The sequence below is a fragment of the Oryzias latipes genome, chromosome 5 (genome assembly GCF_002234675.1).
Source record: "Oryzias latipes chromosome 5, ASM223467v1".
Taxonomy (NCBI): Eukaryota; Metazoa; Chordata; class Actinopteri; order Beloniformes; family Adrianichthyidae; genus Oryzias; species Oryzias latipes.
Window position 1 is genome coordinate 17,983,299 of NC_019863.2, and position 23,998 is coordinate 18,007,296.

The 23,998-nt window shown below is 40.3% G+C and overlaps 1 protein-coding gene across 4 annotated transcripts in view; it reads left to right on the top strand.

Annotated features, from left to right (window-relative positions):
* LOC101155268 (citron Rho-interacting kinase) overlaps positions 1-22,507 on the top strand; it is a 45,479-nt gene extending 22,972 nt beyond the window's left edge. For 2 of the 4 annotated variants that reach the window (XM_011475158.3, XM_011475159.3), the window contains exons 24-47: positions 470-667; positions 941-1,134; positions 2,911-3,046; positions 3,497-3,601; positions 5,235-5,375; positions 5,551-5,658; positions 5,752-5,944; positions 7,196-7,357; positions 9,588-9,725; positions 10,488-10,668; positions 10,755-10,846; positions 10,950-11,054; positions 11,779-11,948; positions 14,658-14,738; positions 14,835-14,970; positions 15,714-15,853; positions 15,997-16,089; positions 16,220-16,328; positions 16,432-16,560; positions 16,732-16,812; positions 16,916-16,994; positions 17,137-17,316; positions 18,103-18,490; positions 20,664-22,507. In XM_011475158.3, coding sequence (XP_011473460.1) covers positions 470-667; positions 941-1,134; positions 2,911-3,046; positions 3,497-3,601; positions 5,235-5,375; positions 5,551-5,658; positions 5,752-5,944; positions 7,196-7,357; positions 9,588-9,725; positions 10,488-10,668; positions 10,755-10,846; positions 10,950-11,054; positions 11,779-11,948; positions 14,658-14,738; positions 14,835-14,970; positions 15,714-15,853; positions 15,997-16,089; positions 16,220-16,328; positions 16,432-16,560; positions 16,732-16,812; positions 16,916-16,994; positions 17,137-17,316; positions 18,103-18,490; positions 20,664-20,687 — 3,363 coding nt within the window. In that variant the 3' untranslated portion in view covers positions 20,688-22,507. Of the gene's footprint in view, positions 1-469; positions 668-940; positions 1,135-2,910; positions 3,047-3,496; positions 3,602-5,234; positions 5,376-5,550; positions 5,659-5,751; positions 5,945-7,195; positions 7,358-9,047; positions 9,072-9,587; positions 9,726-10,487; positions 10,669-10,754; positions 10,847-10,949; positions 11,055-11,778; positions 11,949-12,314; positions 12,360-14,657; positions 14,739-14,834; positions 14,971-15,713; positions 15,854-15,996; positions 16,090-16,219; positions 16,329-16,431; positions 16,561-16,731; positions 16,813-16,915; positions 16,995-17,136; positions 17,317-18,102; positions 18,491-20,663 lie in introns of all 4 variants that reach the window. The other 2 variants (XM_020703300.2, XM_011475155.3) reach the window with 2 other exon arrangements.
* The last annotated feature ends 1,491 nt before the right edge of the window (positions 22,508-23,998 follow it).

Genomic DNA, 23,998 nt, shown 5'->3' on the forward strand with positions numbered 1-23,998 from the left:
ATTCTGCTTGTAATAAATGCATGAATGGAGATGTCTGCACTGGCTGCAGAGAGGAGGTCAATACTGGTCAAGTCTGCATTTCTAGAAAAACCTATGAGTCTCCGGATGATATTTCCAAAGGAGACGGCACATTAAGATTATAAATTTGTTTATTCTAAAGTTTTTTTATTCTGTCATTTACCTGAGTAGTCTAAACAATCATTAAAACATGCAGTTTTAATATATTTTTCAAATAAACTTTTAATATTAATTGTACAAGATAAAGCCAAAACATGTCAGAACAGTTCTTGTCAAACTAAAACTGTTTTTTTTTCCAGCTCTGACTTGCAGGAAATATGCCCTGTCAATATTTGCACAAAGTCATAAACCACCTTCTTCACAAGAAAAGCAATTATTTATTATCAGCACCACTTCACTCCCGCTTGTTCATTTGCAAAGCTAACACCTCTGCCTGCTTGTTTTGCCTTAGGTGATAACTGACCTGGAGGAGCAGCTCACTCAGCTTAGCCAGGAGAATGCCGAGTTGAATCGCCAAAACTTCTACTTATCGAAACAGCTTGATGAAGCATCAGACGAGAGGGAGGACCAGCTGCAGCTCAGCCAGGAAGTGGATCGCCTTAGGAGAGAGGTGGCCGACCGTGAGATGCACCTCAACAACCAGAAACAGGTGACGCTTCCACGGCAATGAAAGCAAAGGAAGTGGAGTTGTTACAGATGCAATGTAAAGTCAAATATTTTTATAAAGCTACACTTTAGGATTATTTCCCCCCAAAAACCTGTAATAATTTAACGTAAACCTTGTAAACTAAATCACACCCTGATACTCATGTAGCTTCTCTGGGTCCTAAAGTAATACTTTTTTTTTTTAAGAGGTTGCATGGAATTGTTAACCGTTTTAAAAGTCTGCCTATTTAGCTTGTTTGTTCACGTTTGCCATCAGAATATTGAAACGCTAAAGACCACGTGCAGCATGCTGGAGGAACAGGTGGTGGAGCTGGAGTCTCTGAACGACGAGCTGCTAGAGAAGGAGCGGCAGTGGGAGGCATGGAGGACCGCTCTGGAGGACGAGAAAGACCAAGCCGAGAGGCGCAACAGGGATCTGCAGAGGATGCTGGACAGTGAAAAACAGAACAGGTTACTCTGACAATCACTCAGTATATTTCCAGATGTACCTTTATGCTGACATTAACGTCACTACCAATATGACCATTAAAGGAGGCATAGGAAATGTAGAAAGCCTAAAAAAAGTCATTTTAGGTTATCAGTTCCTGGTTTGGCCCAGTTTCTCAAAAATGAATTCAAATTGAATTGAAACAATTTTGATTGAAGAAAGCCAACATAATTGGGTTATTTGGAAAAAAATATATATATTTTTTTCCAAATAACCCAATTATGTTCAGGGGTTGACATAGCCCAGAAATTTGCACTGGCCCACAGGGCCAGTAGTTTTTGAAAGTTACTGGCCCGACACCGCGCACAGCGAGACCCGCCGCTCCGCAGGTGCTTGCAACTTTAGGGGGGTCCGGGGGCATGCCCCCCCCGGAAAATTTTAATATGGTGCAATTTGGTGCATTCTGGTGACATCTAACACTAATTTATACACTTTTCAATTACTGAAAATAGAGCATATCAAACTTAAATCTGCTCTAGTCTGTTTCAGATGTTTTGAAGAGAGCACTGCAGTGTAGTAGGAAACACTAGTTAAGAAGTTTTCATGCTGCTTCTAATCACTGCTATTTCACATTTGTTCCTAATCAATAGTTAAGAAGTTTTATTGACTTTTTTGCCCTGACTGCCTTAAGGTTCTGCTTTTTGTTACTGTTGCAAAGTTACATTTACTTTTTAGTTACTTTAGTTACCTAATTAAATTAAATAATTGAAAAATTAAATACAATGAAATTACTGAGATCATTCAGCTAACTAGAAATACTTACTGCTTACAGTGTTGTAAAGAAAAACAAAATTAAGTAGTTTGACCTTATACTCCATTTGAGTCTGAGATTCAGGTATTTTGAGTTGCCTTTGATTCTTTGACATTCAGGTTAAAGCTTAATGCATACAGTTTCATCTTCAATGCCTTCATTAAATATCTTGCTGTCCATAGCACTAATTCCACCCATCACTCCATCTAACATATTCCTATCTATTCCTGCCATGTCTTCCACATCTCTGACATGCTTCAGTCTCTCTTCAGTGACGGTGTTGGATTTATGATCATCGCGGTGAAAAACCACCAGGGGGCGCGCTGATATGTGTGTCAGTTTAAATATATCTGCCTAAAATGTAATAATAACACACTGGCTTGTTCCTTCGTTGTTGCTGTTTAACATTGTTTAGTATTGAATTGTTACATTCAATAAAGTTTGGAAAAAAAATTGAGTGAGCGCGTGCCGCGTGGTGCTCGGCAGTGACAGCCGCGCGCGCAGGCGGGAGAGGAGGAGAAGAGTGATAAAAGGTTTCCCATAGAAACCCTTGAAGTCTGAACACAGGACTAGCAGAAAAAGTGAATTATAAAGACGAGGTAAATCTACACGTTTTCGCAAATATATACTTTATTGTAAAAGGTGAAAAATGTATTAATTGTTAGATATTTTAGTGGCCCGAGCGGACAAGTAAAAAATAAAGTCTTGTGGTCCGTACTGCTCGAAAAACAGGACCGGGCCAGCGGACAAATGGCTATGTTGAGCCCTGATGTTGGCTTTCTTCAATCCTGTTTTTTCTATAAAAAAAAGGCTTCCTATGTTACATTTAGACTGGTAAGAGAATGTCTTGAATGTATAGGTATAAATTTACTATCAGCCTTTGTTACTTTTACATCTTAAATTGTATTCATTCATTGACTCTGGTCCTCTTTGGATGTGTGCCATTGTGTTTACAAATGTTTTCCTTTGTTTTATGTGGTGTTGACAGGCTGCGAGCCGAGCAGCGCAGCACCGAGTCTCGTCAGGCAGTGGAACTGGCTGTCAAAGAGCACAAGGCTGAGATTCTGGCGCTGCAGCAGGCTTTGAAGGAGCAAAGACTGAAGGCTGAAAGTCTGTCTGACACAGTGAGTCTTTCCTTTTTCTATTTCAACAGGTATAATTTCTGCACAGCAAACGTCTGACTCTCTTAAGCTGCGTTTAATATGGTGCTTGATATGTTCATCAAATACAAACATGAGAAACTTCCAATATATAATATTTCCTCTTAAAATTAGAAATCCTTTCTGCCAAATGTGCTCTGAAATATCAGTTTGTATTGATTCATTTCATTCCTTTTCCTTCACCGATCAGAACTTCCTTGGTATAATAATACCAATTTTAAATCAATGCAGTTTGACTGGTTTGAGATTAGTTTTGCTCCTGATACGGAAAAGTTTCTCCCTCTCAGCCACCATAGCTTCATTTTGTCACTCATTTAGACCTGGGGCAAAATAAAAGTCCTTGCTTTTGGCTTTTTGTTTATTTGATGGTTTGTGTCCCAGCCTGACGCTAATAAAACTCCCATGTGATGACAGCTCAATGATCTGGAGAAGAAGCATGCCATGCTGGAGATGAACGCCCGAAGCCTACAACAGAAACTGGAAACGGAGAGGGAACTCAAACAGAGGCTCATGGAAGAGGTAAAAAGTAATGCTCACTGACACTTGCCACACATGACGAAGGATCTTAGCTTACTTCTCAGCACTTGTTGTCATTTAAAAAAAAGGTTTACTGTAAGGTTTAGTAAGCCTTCTTCACTGTAGACCTTTCCTCTGTCTATTCTTACACATGAACGTGTGACATTGTTTGGAGTCCCACTCCAAAAGCTGAATCTTTGGAAAGTGAAAAGGACCCCTGTGTTTCAAGAAAATGTGTCTTGTGGGGTATTCAGACTGGACACAACAGTGAACCAGAGTTCCTTTTGATACCTGATAATCTGGAACAAATTTTCAGTCTGAATACACCCAAGCTGACTCTGGTGGGGGACCAGGAACCATTCTCTGATCCATCTTTGGAGGTGGTCTTGGTAAATTTCCAATCGGACCAACTCATTCGAGACAACTTTTAACGTGACACGCATTGCTAGTCACTGTTCTCCCCACAATCTATAAGTCATAAAAACTTAGCAGTGTATCTTCATACCATACGTCTTCTCATCACTGCAGTTGCTAGCATCCTTTGAGTTAAACTCACAAGACTCGTCTTCTTGCCAGTAACCGTTTTACTGCAAACCTTCACCGTAACAAAGTAACAAGTAAAAAGTTTTGTTCCCGATGTTCAAACCTGCTACTCAACATATCAAGTTTTAATAAGTTAACTGTCACGATAAGGATTGTAAATCGCAGCACGTCTAGTCGTTTTGACCCACTCTCGTAGTTTCTGGCCAATGACTGACAAGATCTTTAGTCACATGACTTTGTTTACAAGCTTTGGTCCATAACAGAATGGTCCACTTGATGCCAGCCTGAATACAGACCAAATTCAAGGTTCAGGACTTGATTCGGGACAAATGTTTTTTCCAGTCTTAATACACCCTTTTCATCTTGCAAGAAGAATTATCTTATCAAGAAGGTTTTTCAATACCAAAATAATCTTAGTTTGAGAAAACATGTCTTAGTGACTAGAAATTGTATCCTGAAATAACAATTCTCGGTAGGACCATTTTTCTTATCCTACTGGCATTTTTTTTTTTTTTACCTATGTAAATATAATCTCTCCATGGGGAAAGATTTTTTAAATTATTTTTAAGGGGCCTGTTTTTGCAGATGTTCCAGTGTTTTTGTGTTGTCCTGTTTGTCTGTCCTCTTCCTGCTCTGTCATCATTGCAGTTACTAACAGATCTCATTTGTCTTTACAGCTAAGAGTGATTTAGTTCGTCAGTCTTCATTGTGTTGCAGTTGCTGATGGATCTATGTTGTCATGACAGATTTTCCAAGGGGCCTTACCATCTTCTTTTGCCTCCATTGTGTTCATTCAACTGCTTTCTTTTCTCTTTTTGCTGCAGTTATTAACATATCTTTTCTATAGATGTTCCTATAGTTTCCATTTTTGTCTTTTTTATATTTCTTCAGACCCCAACCGGTCACATCAGACAATCACCCTTGGTGTTTCTTGCTTATCTTCCTTTAGGATAGTTTTTCTGTGCACTGTCGCCTTTTGCTTGCTCTGTTTGGGGATTGCACCAAAAACCTTTTGGTCTAGTCTTTTGGTCACTTATGGAGGGCATTAGCATACAATTAAGATTATCTTCCTTTTAAATTGTTTGCTCCGCAGCAAGGAAAGCTCCAGCAGCAGATGGATCTCCAGAAGAGCCACATTTTCCGTTTGACTCAAGGCCTTCAGGACGCTCTGGATCAAACCGACATGCTAAAAACCGAAAGAACCGACCTGGAGTACCAGCTGGAGAATATACAGGTACACAGGACAACACTTTCCCAAATGGATTAAATGCGTTTGTCTTTAAAAGGTAAAAACACTCCTAGTTATTTATAAAAAATATTGCAGTCAAGTAACATTTTCAGAAAAATTGTTTTGTCTAAAAGAAAGTTTTTCTCAAACTTGACTTTATTTTTTTCTTTTCTTTCCACAGGCTGTTTATTCTCATGAGAAGGTGAAGATGGAAGGAACCATCTCCCAACAGACCAAACTCATCGACTTTCTCCAGGCCAAAATGGACCAGCCCACCAAAAAGAAAAAGGTCTGGAAAAAATGTTTGAAATGAAAAATCTTCAATTCTTTTTTTAAGTTCAAACAAAATAAAGTCAAACATTTCCATTTCCTGTCTGTGTAGGGTATATTTGGGCGACGGCGAGAAGATGTTGGCACCACTACTAACGGGGCGCTGGCTCCTCAGGTGCTACCAGCTGTTCCGTTGCAGTACGGTGACATGAAAATGGCCTTGGAGAAGGAACGTTCCAGATGTGCAGAGCTGGAGGAGGCTCTGCAGAAGATGAGGATAGAGCTGAGATCGCTCAGAGAGGAAGGTACAGCAGAGCTTGAATTTATATTTGTCTTACCTCATGTAAGCATCAACAAAAGGTATTTATCCAAATACAAAGAAAACGCTTTGAGTATTGTCTGTTTTTAACTCTGTGGGTTCTGCCTGAACTTTGGAGAAATACAGGACTAAGTCATGTCTTTTCGGGGGAGTAAACCACAAACATGTTAATTCAACTTGAGGTGATAGTTGTTGCTCTAAACTCAAACCAACAATTCTTTTAGATTCTTTAAAGTAAAACATGCATATTATTATTCTATTAATCTAGACTGTCCATAATTAAATCCATCTATCGAGTTTAAAAAAAGGCAGATCATTGGTCATAACCTTGTGCAATTGTTCTTCTGCATGTTGTCGCTTTGAAATAAAAGGGCTCTAATATAGTTAAAATGGTCAATTCTATGATGGTGCTGTAAAAATTCAGGGCTTAAACTCTCCAGAATGCAGCTTCTGGTCTTTTACTTGTTAAAACTTCACTAATAAAGCATCTGGACTATGTTCATAATTTAAAAAAAACTGCAACTAATAATTTAGTGACAACTGGGACAGTTTTAAACACATATTGATGGTAAATCCATTCTTTTTACTTTCCTTCTGACTATGAGTTTTAATAAAATGCATGTTGTCTGACTAAATCACCAGATTTATGTAAATATTTGCAGATGCATTGTTGTGATGCACTAACAGCTGAAAGCAACCAAGCATAAATGGGCAAAATACAGCGTTGTAGCACACAGTTGAGAGTTTTTCACTATACATTTTTTTTAAACGACTGCAATCATTCACAAACAAGTACGTAATTGTCTGTCACGTTGTTCACATTCTCATAACTTCAACTTCCCTCCTGGCTATTTACTGCCATATGCACCTTTTGTGTTGGTAGATGAAATAATTGTATCACATTGTGTTGGGTTTAAGGAAAATCTAGCTGTCAGCTGAAAACTTAAATCCTTTCAAAGACATCCGTTTTTTTGTTTACAATATTTTCTGTTTTGTCGGCCATTTTGGATCTTCTATGATAAACTGATTAGACAAAGAGACGAAGTGTCCTGTCTCTTTTTTATTACCTCTGTGAATCTCAGTCATCCTTTAATAGTTACCATGGCAACTATGATATAAATTTACTTCTACCAGAAAGCTAATTTTAGTTTTTTTTCCCTCCCTTTTGTAATAAGATTGAGAGTTTTTCCAGTTAATTGCTTCCTTTGAGATGTTTTATCTCCCTTCTGTGATGCAGCAGCTCATTTTAAAGCCCAGGAACACGTGGCTCCCTCCACTCCGGCCCAGGCTCGACACCAGATCCTAATGTCAGCCATTGTTAAATCTCCAGAACACCAACCCAACCCCAGCAGCTTACTGAACCCCTCCACTCGCTCCAAGGAGACTTCTACACCTGAAGGTTAGTTGTTTATTTTTTTAAACTGATCTATCTTATTCAATATGGTGTGCTTTCCAGCCCATTTGGCTTTCTTAGTCCAAGGCTGTCCAGAGTCTTTAGGACCCTTTCTCCTCAGATGCTCTTTTCGGTCACCTGTTTTTATCTGTTGTGTATCGTCTGTGTTTCATAAAGCAGGATTATGAGGCAAAAATACAAATGGATAACTTCACTGTAAGAATGGTAACCCTGAAAAGCAAACAAGCAAATACACTGTTGTGTATTTCATGCATCAGTTATCCAGCCATGCCTTCAATCCTGCGTGGACCTGTCTCACAAACAACAGAAAGCAACAGGGGAAATCAGAGAATTCATTTGTGATGGAGCTGATCTCCATGGAAACTGAGCCTTGGCGGCTGATGGTAGCTGTACTGCCTGATGCCTGCAATGAGGAGCATTTAGGCAGTGTAAACAAGTCACCTAAATACATGCTTAAAAACCCACTCTGACCATTTTTTAGATCCACAGTAAAGCGTTCCCAGTGGTTTTTTAAGTGCGCTTGTGACGTTTTTTGCCAAAATCCCCAAGAACCCTGACGTTTTCTAGGACATAGTTTCTGCAGAGCGGCAGGAGTTCATTAGAAATTCACCTCTGAGTTGAGGATGGGGCCATTGGCGCAAGGCAACCCCGTTCCCCTCCCCTTTCCCCTTCCCCTCTCCCACTCTTTGTTTACACTCTCTCCTGCTAGCTTACAGCCCCTCATGCCCCCAACCTAACATTACCAGTGCAACAAAAAAGGGGAGCAGTGTCGGAGCTATACAGCCGCACAGTTTTAAACCAGGTGCCAGCTCAGATGAGGGAAACTAAGACTAACGGGAATGGCGTAGTCGTCTTCAAGTGGATGCATCACAATAGGGCTGCACGATATGAAGAAAACTCGCGATATGCGATATTAGTAATTAATATTGCGATAACGATATAATTTGCGGTATATAAACAATTAGCAAAAAAAACAAAAATATTATTCCCATTCCATTACAACAGCTTAAAAATTATTCTACAAATGACACTTGTTGACAACATACAACATAATAGGGCGCCATCCAATTAGTTAACAACGTGAAGGGGTCCATCTGATTGGTCAAATGCAGAAAAGGGATTCTTTCAATCCATTAAACACTTCAAGCTGCCATAAGATTGTTTGGCCACATCTAAGGTAACCATTTATTGCAAATTTGCTGTCTTTTGCGATATGCATATTGCACAGCTTGATATTGCGATAACGATAAATTTGCGGTATATTGTGCAGGCCTACATCACAATGGCGTGGAGCAGGGAGCTTGTGGCCCGTCTTTTTCGTCTACTCCTGATTTTCTACAATTTGAATAAAGAAATGCCCAAAAATGAAGCTTGAGTTTATGAATATATGACCTCCATCATCAGAAACATGCTACAAGAACATGTTAAAAACACAATTATTTATTCAGAGTGGGATTTTAAAAGAAATCTTATGATTTCACACTAAAATATAACAAAAGACTATTTAGCCTCTAATTTGGCCGTCTGCTATCTGAGGTTCACGGTCAGCCATTAAACCTTATTGACCTGAAGTTGCTTTGTGATTCAGGCTTCCCTGTGTTGTGTGATGTTCTGAACGCTCAGCTATTGTTGGACTGCTCTCTCCTTTCTGTCTCTTTCCTCTTGCTCCTCACAGAAAAGAGGAGGGTCACGTTTGAAAGTAAGTCTGCAGTCAACACGGTTTGACTTGCGCACTTTTCCTGGATGTGCATGGACATGCATATTCATTCCAGCTTCTACCTTTTTTTTGTTTGTTGTGTTTTTTCTGCTGTCTGTTTGCTAACCTAAGCTCAACCAAAAAGGTATTTCATGATGTCAGCTCTAGAGTTAGATATTATGGTCTCTCTTTTATGGACATCCTTCCTGAGGTCATGACTACAAATACATATGATCCTATAGTTCGCTTTTTACACAGCAGTGCTTTTCATGCTTAATGGCATGTTTGATCTGACTTTGATTTAATGTCCCAGAATGCCAGTTTTTGCATATTATTGGCAATCCAAACAACCAGTTCATTACCAAAATTGTCCTCTGCTGCTTGGGGGGGGGGGGGGGGGGGGGGGATCATCTGATGCTTTTTATTTGTGAGTGCTGCAGTGGTTCCAAAACTGTGTTTTAATGAGCATTCGTGAATTTCTTTAACACCCACTCCTGCGTATGTCTACTCTCTTTGCAGAGTTTGGTCGTCGTGTGAAAGAAAGAATGCATCACAACATCCCGCATCGTTTCACTGTGAGCCTCAACATGAGGGCTGCCAAATGTGCCGTCTGCCTGGACACTGTTCATTTTGGAAGGCAGGCTGCCACTTGTTTAGGTCTGTATTTTGTGCTCTCGCTGAGCATAGGACACGAGAAAATGTTTCAGAGGAGCTCTTTAAAGACCCATGCCAATCATCTTTGGATCTAGTTTAAAAGTGGTCTTTTAATTGTGACTATGATATAACTGAACTATCTATTTACACGCCCTCCCGCGAACCTACAGCCCCTCACACCCCCAACCTAACATTAGCGGTTCAACATAAATGACGAACAATATCAGAATCATCCAGCTGTACAGTTCTGAGCCAAATGTCAGCTCAGATGAGGAAAACGAAGACGTACATGGATCCTTTTGTCTACAAGCGCACGCAACGGAATGGAGCAGAGCAGAGAGCTTGTCGCCCGCCCAGCGTATTGTCTGTCACAAATGAGCTCTTTTTCAAGCTGCATTTTTTTCATCTGCTCTTGATTCACAACAATTTGAATAAAGGAATACTCAGAAATTCAGTCTTCTTTATATATGTTTTCCACTGTCATAAAAATCCCTTCAAGAGCATTTTAAAAACACCAAAAACATGATTTTTGTCAAAGTGGGCCTTTAAAAGCTCATCTTTACTAAAATACCAGGAAGGAAGTTGCTTTTGTGGTTTAGTGCTCACACGGTGGACTGAAATTTGAAATATGTTTTCCATATTCCCTGAGTTCTTAAAGCACAATGTTTAAAGTCTTTCCAAACAACATAGTTATAAAGAAACACAATATAATGAATAACAATGTTGCCCTCTTTTTTTTCTTTTCTTTTTTTTCTGTTTTTATAGAGTGCAACACCATTTGCCACCCTAAATGCTCGCCGTGTCTGCCAGCGACTTGCGGTCTGCCGGCTGAGTATGCCACGCACTTCTCAGAGGCGCTGTGTCGTGAGAAGGCGAACTCGCCTGCCCTACAAGTGAAAGAGGCCAGTGGGCATGTTCGCTTAGAGGGCTGGATGAAGCAGCCGAGGTAACTTTATCCACTTCAGGGCCATAGTGGTGGTATGTTAACATTTATATTTGCTCATTAATATATTTGTTTGTTCATTTGTCCAGAAATAGCAAGCGCGGCCAGCAAGGCTGGGAAAGCAAATATGTGGTTCTTGATGGAACCAAACTGTCCATCTATGACTCTGAGCCCAGGGAAGGTCGGTATTATATGTTATGCCCAATGTCTGATGTCTCTTTTGTGCACTTCTGAGTCTTTTGTCCGTTTAGGATAAATCAAAACACAATTTAATTTTCCTGTAGATTTCATCAATGCAGAGGAAGAGTTTGAGCTGTGTTTGCCTGATGGAGATGTGACGGTTCATGGAGCCGTCGGCGCCTCTGAGCTCATCAACACTGCCAAGTCAGGTACAGAACCGGGACCGGCTCGGCCTGTGGCTAAACATATTGTGAGACTGGGAGGGACTCCAACCATCCCATGAAAGTTTGCACATTAAATGGCACCCATCAGAGCCCCATCAAAGGCAAAACATGCAGAAGAGGCTTTGATATGTCATTCCCTTCAGCTTTGAACTCATTTTTGTTAGTTAGAACCTAAATCAGCACATTTTAAACCCAAACACAAGGTCAAATCAAATCCAGCAACCCTTTTTATTATCTGATTTCTTTCTTTCTTTTTTTTCTAATTTAGCTGCTTATGTTTAACTTGAACACAAAACAAAGGAAAATGTAATTGACAAATAAGCTAGTGTGTACATTTAATAAAAGTTTGGGGCAATTAACGTTTCAAATGGGCATAAATTTACTCTTAGTAATAGACTAACTTGTATTGAAATATATTTATTAACTTATTCAGGGGGAAAAAAGGTGACACATTGAAGCAATTTTGAGTATTAGCCCCTAGGAAGTTTTTTGGTTGATCATTTTCAACATCAGTGTTTCAAGACATCTACATGGTGAAAAATGATGTTCAAATGTGGATTTTGAGCCACTTTTGTTTCCCCAAAATACAGCAAACTAGTAACAAATTTTCTAAATTTCTAAATCTAGTTTTGGAAGCAAAAGAGTTCTGAAGCTTCTTCTAAGTTGTTGACAGGAACTAATTGAATGGTCTGGTTGTTTCTCCCCGCAGACATCCCCTATGTTTTAAAACTGGAGTCTCATCCACACACCACATGCTGGCCCGGTCAGTCTCTCTATTTCATGGCTCCCAGCTTCCCTGATAAGCAGCGCTGGGTGGCAGTGCTGGAGTCCGTTGTGGCGGGGAGTCGAGGATCTAGAGACAAAGCGGAGGCGGATGCTGTGAGTGTCATTTCATACATTGGTATTTCTATTTTTTCCTTCTTTTTAGTCTTGATAGTGATAGATATGTAATTTAGTATTAATGTATTGAAAATGGAATAATAGCTAAGTTTGCTGACCTACACTGACTTGGTTATTAGGTCCATTTCAAACAGTAGTTCAATTCAAAGCTAGTTTTATTCATGTGGGAATATAGTATACTGGATGCTTTCTTTAAACATCAGCCTTCACCTCTTTTTCTCTCATTCTTCTTTCCCTCTTTGCATGTTCTCAACATTCACCTCCTGTCTTGACGCCATTGTCTCGATCAAACTGTGTTTGCGTGTGTGTGCGTCTCCATTGAATGTGAATCTGTGGATCATATAGGCAGGTGTTTGTAAAAGACAGAAGAACCTGTCTCCTCTGGTTCAGGTACAGTAAGTAGCTGCATGAATGCTCTGTCCACTCCACCGAGCATGCAAGGCACTGTATGCTGCACTGCATAGGACATTTTAGTGTAGGTCAACCCACTGCTGTCAGTACTTACAACACTGTCAGTTACTGAATTACATCAACTGGAAAAAAAATGTTTTTAAAGTGATTATTTGGTCAAATATTGCAGCACTGGATGAGAACTGGCCGCTGCCCGCTTGACTTGATGTCCTATGCTGTCATGCATGCTTCTGCAAGGGTCAATCGCTGCCTGAACTCCCTGCAGTGACGCATAACATGCAACACGTAATGTGTTCTTCAGAACAAAGTACACCCTCCCTCAGCCTCATGTTAGTGTAACATTCACCACCGAGTCTGAAGTGAATGCGGCATCAGATGAACAACACCGCACTCACTGTCTGTGATGTTAAAGACGTAACACTTTGGTGTTTTCCACTTGGTGCATTGAAATGTTTCATTGCCGTTTTATTTATCTCTTTCAAAAAGTATAAAATCATTTCCAACTTTTCCAGAAAGGCATGTCTGAAAAGCCCTTAGAGAACAGTTTGTCTTTAAATGCTGTTTTTGTGGCTCAACGTTCTGGAGTTTTAGAAGGCAAACAGCCGCACAGACTTTCACTCCAGTCCAGAAATACCGTCCTGCTGCTCTCTGTCACACGTTTTGACTCTTTTGACTTTTTTATCTTCCCAAAGATCTCAATTAAGGACTGAGAAAAGTCAGAGTTTTTTTTTAAGCTTTGCATTCTCTTTGCCTGCGAATAAACAACTTAATTTCCCCGGTTATTGACTATTTCAATAAAAAATAAAAAACAGCATTAAACATATTTACAAATTTCATATGCCGGTAATTATTTATTTAGCCAGACAACGTCTGTAAGAGCGGATTTGGCCTTTTCGGAGTGAGTAGATTTTTCTATGGCAACCACTCTAGCCAATCAGGAGTGAGTTTGTTGAACGTCCACACCTATACCACTTGATTTGGGAGAATCAAATGTAAGGCAACCAACGTTTGTTGAGGCATCTGATTGGGCAGTTTATCATTTTCAAAGCTTGTTTTAAAAAACAAGGTATCTAAACGAGAATAGTTATTCTGACTAAATACTGACTGAGTAATAGTTGTTTATTTCTCAATAGAAGCCACAGGATACTTCCTGTTTGGAACGTCGGGGGGAGGAGTCACCCGGTCCAGTTCTCATACAGTCAATGTTTTTTACACATTTTCTGTGCTCTCTGTTCCCAAATAAGGGCAAAATGAATGGTAGAGATTGTAGTGTTGGTCTTTAGAGGTTGTGTTAATGAACAGATGCCTTTAGAGCCACATGGGGGGTGTACTTTCTATGAAGCCTGCGCACACAGTGTGACTGTCAAATCCTTGGTTTTTGTCTTTTTTATTTTTCGGTTTCAGAAGAAAACATTTTGTCATCCGTCTTAGTTAAATTAGAATCATTTTAAGGTCTAGGGTTTCCCCTCTACTTTAAAATGTTTTAAAGTAGGTTGCAACATATTGAATATGTAGCTTTATGTTTAAAAAGAGCATGGCATGCTGAATTTAAATGTTACACCCATATGTTGTTTTTTGTTCTTTTACACGCATCACTGCTCATTTGTAAGCTATTAACTATTCTTCACATTTTATTAGGCAAAGCTTTGCAAACTAGCTGATGGTTGCTGTCTGTGTGTCCACAAAATCTATATTTAAAGCATTGTTTTGATGAACGTATTGCCCAAACTTGCAGCTAATTAGTTTTCCTATGTATGAACCTCCTTTTACACAATGATGGAAAGTTAAAAATGTCTATGTTTATAAGCATCGCCACAGACTGAAAACATAAGGAAATAGCTATAAGGTTTTCATTTAATATTGTCAGGTTTAGATGTTGGAGAGAAGGTTCCTTTAAAAATCCTTTTTTTTTTCAGGATCCAGTGATAAAAGCTGAACTTAAGCTACAAATACTAAAGAACAGACTTTGACATTCAGCTGGAGTCTGTGTCCATCGGGGATTACAGCCTGTAATCCTTGCTCCTGCACACACAGCATTACTCTCTGCTGTCCCACTGATGGACTTCACTCCTTCCTGCTATCTTTAATTCAGTGCAGCTTTTAAGACATGTTCTCTCCACGTCTATCAGTGGCAAGGCTCAAAACACTTATGACCTTAAATATTTTATCTTGTTTAGACTAATCTCACAATGTCTTGCCTAAAACGTTCAAGTTAGTGGGCTGCTAATCTTGAGTTTCTTTCCTTGTTACATAAATCTCCTACTTTCCTTTTGGCAGAAACTTCTGGGCAATTCTCTTCTGAAACTGGAGGGTGACGACCGTTTGGACATCAACTGTACTCTGCCTCTCACTGATCAGGTAGTGAGATACAGACACTGACCGCATTACCATCAATTTGTATCTACATGAACACGCTGGATTTGTTTTGTGAATTTTTATTTCCTCCTCTGTCAGCTTGTCCTGGTTGGCTCTGAGGAGGGCCTGTACGCTCTCAATGTCATCAAAAACTCTCTGACCCACATCCCAGGAGTGACTTCAGTCTTCCAGATCCAGATCCTGAAGGAGCTTGATAAGCTACTGATGATCACTGGTCAGCAGTCACAGCTACTGATGCTTCTCTTTTTATCATGTCTTTCTTGAGAAAGCAAAATACATTTTCACTGAAACTCAGGTACACTATAACAGTCGTCCCCAACCTTTTTCAGGCCACAAACAACTGATATTTGGTTTTTTTTTTTCCTTTAACTTTTGAGGGTAAAGTTTATCTTTAACCTCTGTAAATTATCTGCTGCTGGATTAGATTGGATTATTTCTACACTAAACTTTTTGTAGGAACCATCAAAATATGAATTGGATTTTCCATGAACCCATAACTATCAAAATGGAAGCAACAATCGGATGTTTTTGAATATTATATATTATTATGGCGTGTGAGAACAGCTGTCACAATAGATCCATATTTGGAGTAAAGACTCCTGGTTTTTGTTTCTTAAATCCAGATAATTTTTTATTATGAAGTCCAAACATGTTTGTTTTTGGTTCACTCGGCTACCTTTGGGGTTTTCATTTAGTGTCGGCGCAGCTGATTTAAGAAAATAGTAGATTTGTTTTAACCAAATGACTTAACATACGTGAAGAATGAGACGGATGTGATGGAGAATCCAGTAGTTTTCCAGAATTTAAACGTCCTTCAAAATCAAATTAGAAGGGAAATGTAGGTCGTGTTTTTTTTTCTTTGCTACTCTGTATCAACTGTCTGGCCCTGGGGTTGGGGACCGCTGCATGTTATGTCAGACAACATATTAATTACAGCACGTTTGAACTGCCTTTCAGGGGAGGAGAGGGCTCTGTGTCTCGTGGAGATCAAGAAGGTGAAACAGTCCTTGTCTCAGTCTCATCTCCCAGCACAGCCTGACCTCAGCCCCTTCATCTTCGAGACCGTTAAGGGATGCCACCTCTTCTCCTCCGGAAAGGTCCGTAAGGCTGATGCCTCGTCAAACCAAACCCTCCCAGGTTACCATAGAGTCGAACCTTAGGAGCTTTTTACAGTCACTGCAGCTGTGTGCTGCTGGAATGCAGACGTTTCTGATCCTCTTTGCCTCCCATCCCCTCACAGATTGATAATGGGCTGTGTATCTGCGCTGCCATGCCAAACAAGATTACAATCTTGAGACACAATGAAAGCCTCAACAAGTTCTGCATCAGAAAGGTGAGCCAGCCCCGAGGGTTAATGCCTAATAAGTTACAAGATGGAGACATTTTGTAGCATTGCAGATGCTCTGCTTCAGTGAGTCATGATGGTGAAGAGGGAGGGCTGCTGACTGTTGTTTGAATTACAGGAGATTGAGACCTCTGAGCCTTGCAGCTGTATTCACTTCACTGGCTACAGCATCATCATCGGCACCAACAAGTTCTATGAGATTGAGATGAAGCAGTACGCTCTAGAAGGTGGCGGTTTTTACCATTTTCAAATTTATTTTGACAAGCGGATCCTCTTTGGACAAAAAAGGGCGATGCTGTTCTCCCACCTGAACGATCCTCTTGTCCTCAGAGTTCCTGGATAAAAACGACGTGACCCTGGCCTCCGCCGTCTTCGCTGCATCCTCCCACAGCTTCCCCATCTCCATCATCCAGGTCACCACGGCCCCGCAGAAGGACGAGTACCTGCTCTGTTTCCATGGTTAGATTTCTGCAAAAGCAAACTTTGTCCCTATCCCATCCCCTTTGGATCCCATTTTAGTGAAATTCTCTAATAAGGTTTTGTTGACGTTCCGTTTTTACCTGGAGTTGTTTAGCTAGTGTTTCTTTACAGTTGAAACTTTTGAGGACATACAGCATTTGTTTGTTGCAGAGTTTGGCGTGTTTGTGGATGCATACGGCCGCAGGAGTAGAACAGAGGACATCAAGTGGAGTCGGCTTCCTCTATCGTTTGGTTCGTTCCTAAACTAACTCTTATATTCTTAACTCTTAAAAGCATTTTGCGTTTTGCTCATCTTGATATAAATGCTTGACTCAGCGGTTTGTGGGTATTTCAGCGTATAGAGAACCCTACCTGTTTGTGACTTACTTCAACTCTCTGGATGTCATTGAGATTCAGGGACACATAGCCCTTGGGTAAGACTGTCTTAATGTCTTTTTTTATCAGTTTATCTGTAAGTCAATCTTCCTGTTTTTTGGCGGTGGAGAGAACCTGTCAAATATCCACTTCAAGCTCTGTGCTTTGAATAGCAAAATGTCCACTTTTCTCTTGTCTTAGGCCGCACTCTTACGCACATTTGGACATCCCAAACCCTCGCTATCTTGGCCCAGCCATCTCCTCTGGGGCGATCTACCTGGCCTCTTCCTACCAGAATAAACTACGAGTCATTTGCTGCAAAGGCAACCTGATCCAGAACCAAGATGGAGGAGATCTGCAGCGGAACGGATCTGGACGCAGGTCAGAAAACAGAAAATGCTCCCTTCCTCTTTGTTCTCCTTAATGGGTTTTCTTTTGGTGTCATCCGTTCAGAACACATCTTTAATGTTTCATTTATTGTTTTGTCTGTAGCACCAAACATTAAAAACAATCAAAAATTATTTTTCCTCAAGATTTCCTGACTCGTGCATTTCATCCATTTTCTGTAGGGTAGTTTTATGATTTCACCCTCGGTTGAGAAAATAAAGAATTATCCCCAAAAAACCTAAAGAAAGAGGGATGAAAACAGATTTTTTTGGATTAGATAGATGGATCCCAGGAGTCCGGGAATTTTCAGGAACTCTTTCCTTTTCCCTTCACTACAGCAAACTTGTCACTGGGCTTGGCTGATGCTTGAGGTTGGCATTCACAGGGGGGTATATGGCAGAATATTAGGAGTCTGATTGAAACATAGGAGTAACTTATACATTTTGTTTGTCTTTACAGGAAGAGGGGTTCATTTTTTATCTGTAACAGATCTTAATCCTTTCATTTCAGTCACAATTTTTTAAATGACCTCCTTAATAAAGTTTTGTTTTTCTGAGCTTTGTTGCAATTTGAAGTTTTTAATTTTTATAAGGAGACAAACTTAATTTTCATTTTGGGAGCCAGAACTGACGGGTCCACTCATTTTCAAATCACAAGCCGCAACCTTAAAGTTACTGTGATGATGATGAGTCCGTCTTCTTCATCACACAGTGAAGCCCTTGACCACAGACACTGTTCTACGCTAAATGCTCTTCTTTATGCCTCGGCTCCTTCATGCAGTCCCAACAAGCGGGGGCCTCCCTCCTACAATGAGCACATCTCCAAAAGGCTTGCAGCCAATCCTCTGGTCCACGGCGATCCCGGCACGCCCCACCGTTACAGAGAGGCCCGCACGGAGTTTCGGCGGGACAAGTCCCCCAGCCGTCCCCTGGAAAGGGAGAAGTCTCCGGGCAGGATGCTTGAGAGCCGCATCGTCAGTTCTCCCGGCAGGGCCATGGCGGATCCCCGGCTAGAGCGCTCCCCAGGCAGAGCAATGGGAGACCCCCGCATGGACCGATCCCCCGGCCGCATGATGGATGTTCGGAGGGAGCGGTCTCCTGGCCGGTTTGAGGAGCGTCAAAGACTTCATACTGGTTCTGGGCGCACACCCATAAACCCTGTTAACAAGGTTAGTCGCTCTTTTCTGTTCGTGTCCTCTCATATGTGAGTTTATAATTAGAATGTCAAGAAGATTGCATTGTTTTCTTTTCTCTAATCAATTTATAAATGAACATCTCAAACATATTTGGGCAGAAGCCAAAACGGCCTGCCCTACTTTTTGGTTTTTTGACCATTTTCTCGTGATAAGATTATGAAGAATCTGTCTCTGTGTGGTGCGTTCACTGAGCTCCGGACATAAGCGGACCCAAACAGCCCAACTCAGTCTGATACAACATACTTTTGTCATTTTTCTACAGTCCACAGCAAAACAAAGCAGTTTGTCAGAGATTGTCAAACACAATGAAATGAATCAATCGTCTGCTCTGGGTTCTGTCATTCAACCTGTTGTTGGGGGTTTTAGGGAAATAAAGGGAGGGGGGCTGGTGCATGAGATGTAATTAAAGCCTTTGAGAAGTGGAGATCCACTAATACATAAAAATATAGACAAAAAACACCTTTTGGGGTTTTTTCTTCAGTTGTCTTTGTTTTAAACCATAAAATAAAGAAAGTTAAAACGGGTAAAGTCTCGGCGTCACAGCGTGGGAAAGAGCGGCGCTGCAGTATATTCGTCATTATCTCGTTATCACGAGAAAACTGAATGGAAAAAATAAACTAGGGCAGGCCGTTTTTGGTTTCGTAGATTTGATATATCTGTGTATTTTTTCTTGTCTTTTTCCCATGTTTTTTTTTAAATAGCTTAAAATAAATCAATTACATAAAGATAACTGCAGTTTTGTTCAATAATTAATGAACTTTCTGTTCTTTTCCATTCAGTTGCTCTTAACAAAAAAACACAATTACACAGAATACACATTTCTTTACCTTCAAGGGCTTTAATTTTTTTTTCTCCCTAAATAAAACCCTGAAAAGTTTGGTTTCGGTTAATGTTTTCCAAACGGACTCGTTTGTTTTACATAATCTCAGTTTTAAATTTAATTTGGTTCAATGTATAAAACTGTCCAAGCTCTGCGCTCACATTTGATAAATGAAAGTAAATGTGAAATGTTGCTACTGATGCAAACTTAGTGAAAAATAATTCATAAATACTCATCTCTTAAAAATCTGATCACAATCCACCAGAGAGAGAAGACGAGCAGACTTGATATGAAAGTGCATCATCTGATCCGATAGACTAACTTTATCTGTTATTGATGTTCGTGGCACTCTTCCCACAATTCCTCCTCCTGTTGTGAGTGAAACGATTTTAAAAGGCTGAATTAGTTAAAAAACTCTGAAGTGCATTCATTTATTTCTGACGTTCATCTAATAAATACCAATGGGTGTGTGAAAACTAAACGGCATCATTTATGAGTATGTCCCTTTCACGGGTTCACATTTCAAGAAATGATTACAATTTTAGCGATGAGCTGGCAAATTTCTGCAAAGGTTTAAAGTCTGCTCCGATCATCTTTTGATCTATTTTAAAAGTTCTCAGTGGCCTTTGGAATGTGATTATGCCGTGTTTAGCCAAAATCAAAATAGCCTGTGTTGTTTTCTAGGACCGTTTCTGCAGAGCAGCAGGAGTTCATTAGAAATTCATGTCTGAGTTGTGAGTGGAAATGTTGGCGCCCCCTTTTCCCATCACCCATCTGTTTACACGCTTTACCGCTACCTTATAGCCCCTCACACCCCCAATCTAACAGTACCGGTGCAACAAAAATAAAGAGTAATGTCAGAGCTGTTGAGCTGTACAGTTTTGATCCAGATGTGAACTCGGACGAGGAAAACAAAGACGTTCATGGATCTATTTGTCTGCAAGCGGATGCATCAGAATGGAGCAGAGCAGGGAGCTTTTGGCCTGATGATTGTGATTTCAACATCACAAATACAACTGGTTCACAATGATTAATAAAAAAAGAAAGAAAGAAATACTCAAAATTGCCATTTTAAAGCTTAACTTTCTTATTTTTTTCCTCAATCATCAGAAAATTGCCACAAAAACATTAAAAACTCTCATTAATTCAGTTTTTCACTTTGGTTTCATGTCATTTAAAAGTTCTTATAATATTATGCTTAGTATAATATTTGGTATAACTTGGTAACTTGGACTTACAGTACGTAACATTTATTTAGCTCCACGCTGACATTTTTTGGTATTTTCAAAACACCTCCAGGCTCATTATTGTGTATTTGTGTTGCAGGTTTGGGATCAGTCGTCTGTTTGAGAAAGCAGCGCCACACACCCACCGTGGACGGGGAATCTCATCTTTGTAGAGAAATTGAGAATGTCACAAACACTGCCGCGCATCCGTTCTACCAGAACTGGAAGACCCACGCTGGAAATCAGCTATTGCTGTCTGAGCACAGTCTGCAAACAAAAAATAAATAAAGGGAAGTGATTAGAATCAAATTTTGCTTTAAAGCTGGTCAACAAAACGCCACATGAACCACCAGAGCAGGGGTTCTTGTGATGTGTAGCAGCAAATGCTCTAAACAGATTGGATTCAGTTTCAGCTGTGAGATAAAATTCTCAATTAAAACAATTTTTTTTTGCTATTTTCACCATTAGATTGTAGATACTTGCAGAGATGAGGACATTTGTAGCAAATGCATCAAGTCAGTCGGATCTGCGTAACACAGTCAGTACTTCACAATGCCAGAGGTTGACTAAAAGTAACGTTTAGTGACTTTTCTTCACGTCTTCTGAAGCTCCAGTCAGGGCAGGTGCGCTGCAGGTCGTACACCTCTGGCTCAGCGCTGACATGTCAGCACACAATCAGCAACTACAATCATCTTGTCTGTCTGCTGACAGCTCTGGAGCTGAAGAGCGGCTAAAGTAGGAACAAAAAAAAGGAAAAATCAATGATCCCTCTCTGAAGAATCCACCCTGTAGACCCCGCTGCTAGATCATCTGTGTGTGATAACACTAAAAGTGCACTAACCACAACCTCCAGCAGCGATGGAGCAGAGTCTTTCTAATCCTCCAGGACGTAATCTAGATTGTAAATAGACGAGACATAATTTTATATATATTTACTGAGAAGGAATTTCAAGGCTGGAAAAGCCGTGTCTATTTTTGTTAAAGAAAAACCAGTGATAAAGTGTCCTCTTGAATGTCCGATGCGTATTCTTTTATTACGTACTAATGTCCTTTTATCAAGTGATTGTATCGGGTCGAACTTGTGTGTGAACTTCCATCTGTCAAAGACAAAACCTCAGTGCTGAACTACATGAAGGAGATGAAGGGACAAGCAGAGAAAAAAATCATGTTTGAAAGCTTACAAACAGTATTTAAGCCTTTCTTTTGTACAGCGTCCCTTACTGTTGTAAAAATGTTTACAGTGAAGTGGAAATGAATCCTTGTTTTTCCTCTTGATTCATAAAATGGCATGGATATGTATACCTGATCTGCCCCCATTTTTAGTCCACTATTTACAAAGAAAGCACGTCAATTATATCTTTCATTTTTATCAATGATTCCGCGTTTCACAATGAATCCATGCATCGATTTGATTGAAATCTACTTTTTATTTATAAAGTCAGTAATCAGAAAACCTTGCTAAAATGATTTAAAAGGTTTACACATATTGTCATCCTTTCAATTTAAAAGCTAATCTAATTTCAGATGTTTCCTTTTTTTGTACTTTCTGAATGTACAAAGATAAAATTCCCAACAGTTTGTGCTCAGGAGGCGTTTCACTTATGGACTATTCATTTTTAGGGAGTTAATAAAATCTTCCTGAATGTATTCAAGCCAAGAAGAGGATTTACCGAATTTTTAAGAAATGTTCCAGACAAACAACCAAATGCAACAGGTTGCACATGTTATCAGCCGCTCTCTGTAGGACTCCACAAAAGCCTCATTCATTCTAATTTCTTTGATTTGATTTTTTTATATCATTTTTAGTGTCTTTTATTCTTTCACATGATGCTGATCATATTGCTGTGATGCTGGATATGATATTAAAGTCTGCTAACAAATGTTTAATTAGCTTTCTCTGTAGAGATTTTGGCACAGAATATTATAAACATTGTCTATAACTTCTTTTTTCCTGTTCTTGTGTTTTGTTTGAAGAAGAATTACCCACAAGTCATCTCTGTTGTAGCCATTTTCCTCCTCTGCAGAGCTTTTTAGGACTTTCCAGTAAGACGGCCATTTGTCCACATCCATGGTGTCTGCGAAGGCTCGTCTATTTTTGGGCGTTTGATCTCAGCCAAAGTGACAATCGCCCGCCATTTCATTGACGGCGTCCGCTGCGGCTTCTCAGATCTGCGAGAAGCCAAAGATGTTCAGCTTTTCACAGCAGCATCTTCTCTGAGTAACAATAACCGGTCTAATTCTGACCTCTTTGTGATGCGGCATGCTGGGAGATGACGCCCACAAAGCAGCTGCTGTGAGTGTGAGGCCGCAGCACAGGGAGGCTTTCAGCACCTCCCCTTCTTTAGGACTCGCACCGGCAGCCTCACCTCTTAACCTCGGCCCATTTAGCTCATTTTCACACTCTGTCGCTTTTCTGGAGCAGGGAGCTGGAGGTGACACTGGGAGCCTTGTTAATGGTGCAAAGACGGGGTGCGTGTCACACTTGAGTATGTAGCACCTACTGCAGATGACATCTGTTTGCGATGTTTCACAAATGCAACGCTGACAGCAGACACTTGCATGCATCATGCCTGTTTTATCCCGTTATCTCATTACCAACATGAAACCATCCTGTTCACCTGTTTGATGGCAGTCTGGATTATCTTCAGGAGAGCAGAAGCTAATCTAAGCAACCAGAGACTCTAATGGTCGTCTTTGTTTACAAGAACATTTACCTTTCCACAATAAATGAGGTCACGTATCCAGAATGACGTCGGTCCAACGCCAACACGGCTGTTAGGCCGTGAGGTGAGCCAGCTGCACTGGAGGGAGTAAGTTTGGCTCTAATTCAGTCTTGACAGGTCAGTAAATTACATTTAATGAGCTGGTGATTTTCAAGCACTCATCAGTTTCATCCAATGGGAACAAGAAGCGACTGGCGAGCAGATCCAAATATCACATTAAGGAGCTGATAAAGATGTAGGTGAAAGTCCACGAGCCAGCAGCTTTGATTAACATGAATCCTTTGCAGGCTTGGTTTTTGGAAACTTCACAGTTAAAGGGTTAGATCTTTAAAAAGACGTTTGTTTTGTGAACTTTGATTCATCTGTATTTTTTAAATTTCAAAGCTAAAGCTTTAAAGAACCTGGATTAGGAGAATAGTTTTTCTTAAACAGAGTTGAAACTAGAAAACCTAATTAAAAGTTCGAAGGGTCTAAACCGTTTGAAATGGCGTATTTTTCAGAGTAGCATGAGTGGCACTTTTTTGCATAGTTTGGATGGGGGCGTGACTCAAACTCATGCGACTTACATGTTGATCTTTCTGCATATCCCTTCAGGGGTCGCCACAGTAAATCAGTTTTCACAGTTTTGCTCAGGTGGTTTGGCAGAGATTCTGACACAACCCCCTATATTTTATCTGGGCTGGGGACCGGCACAGGGGGACCCAGGCTCAGG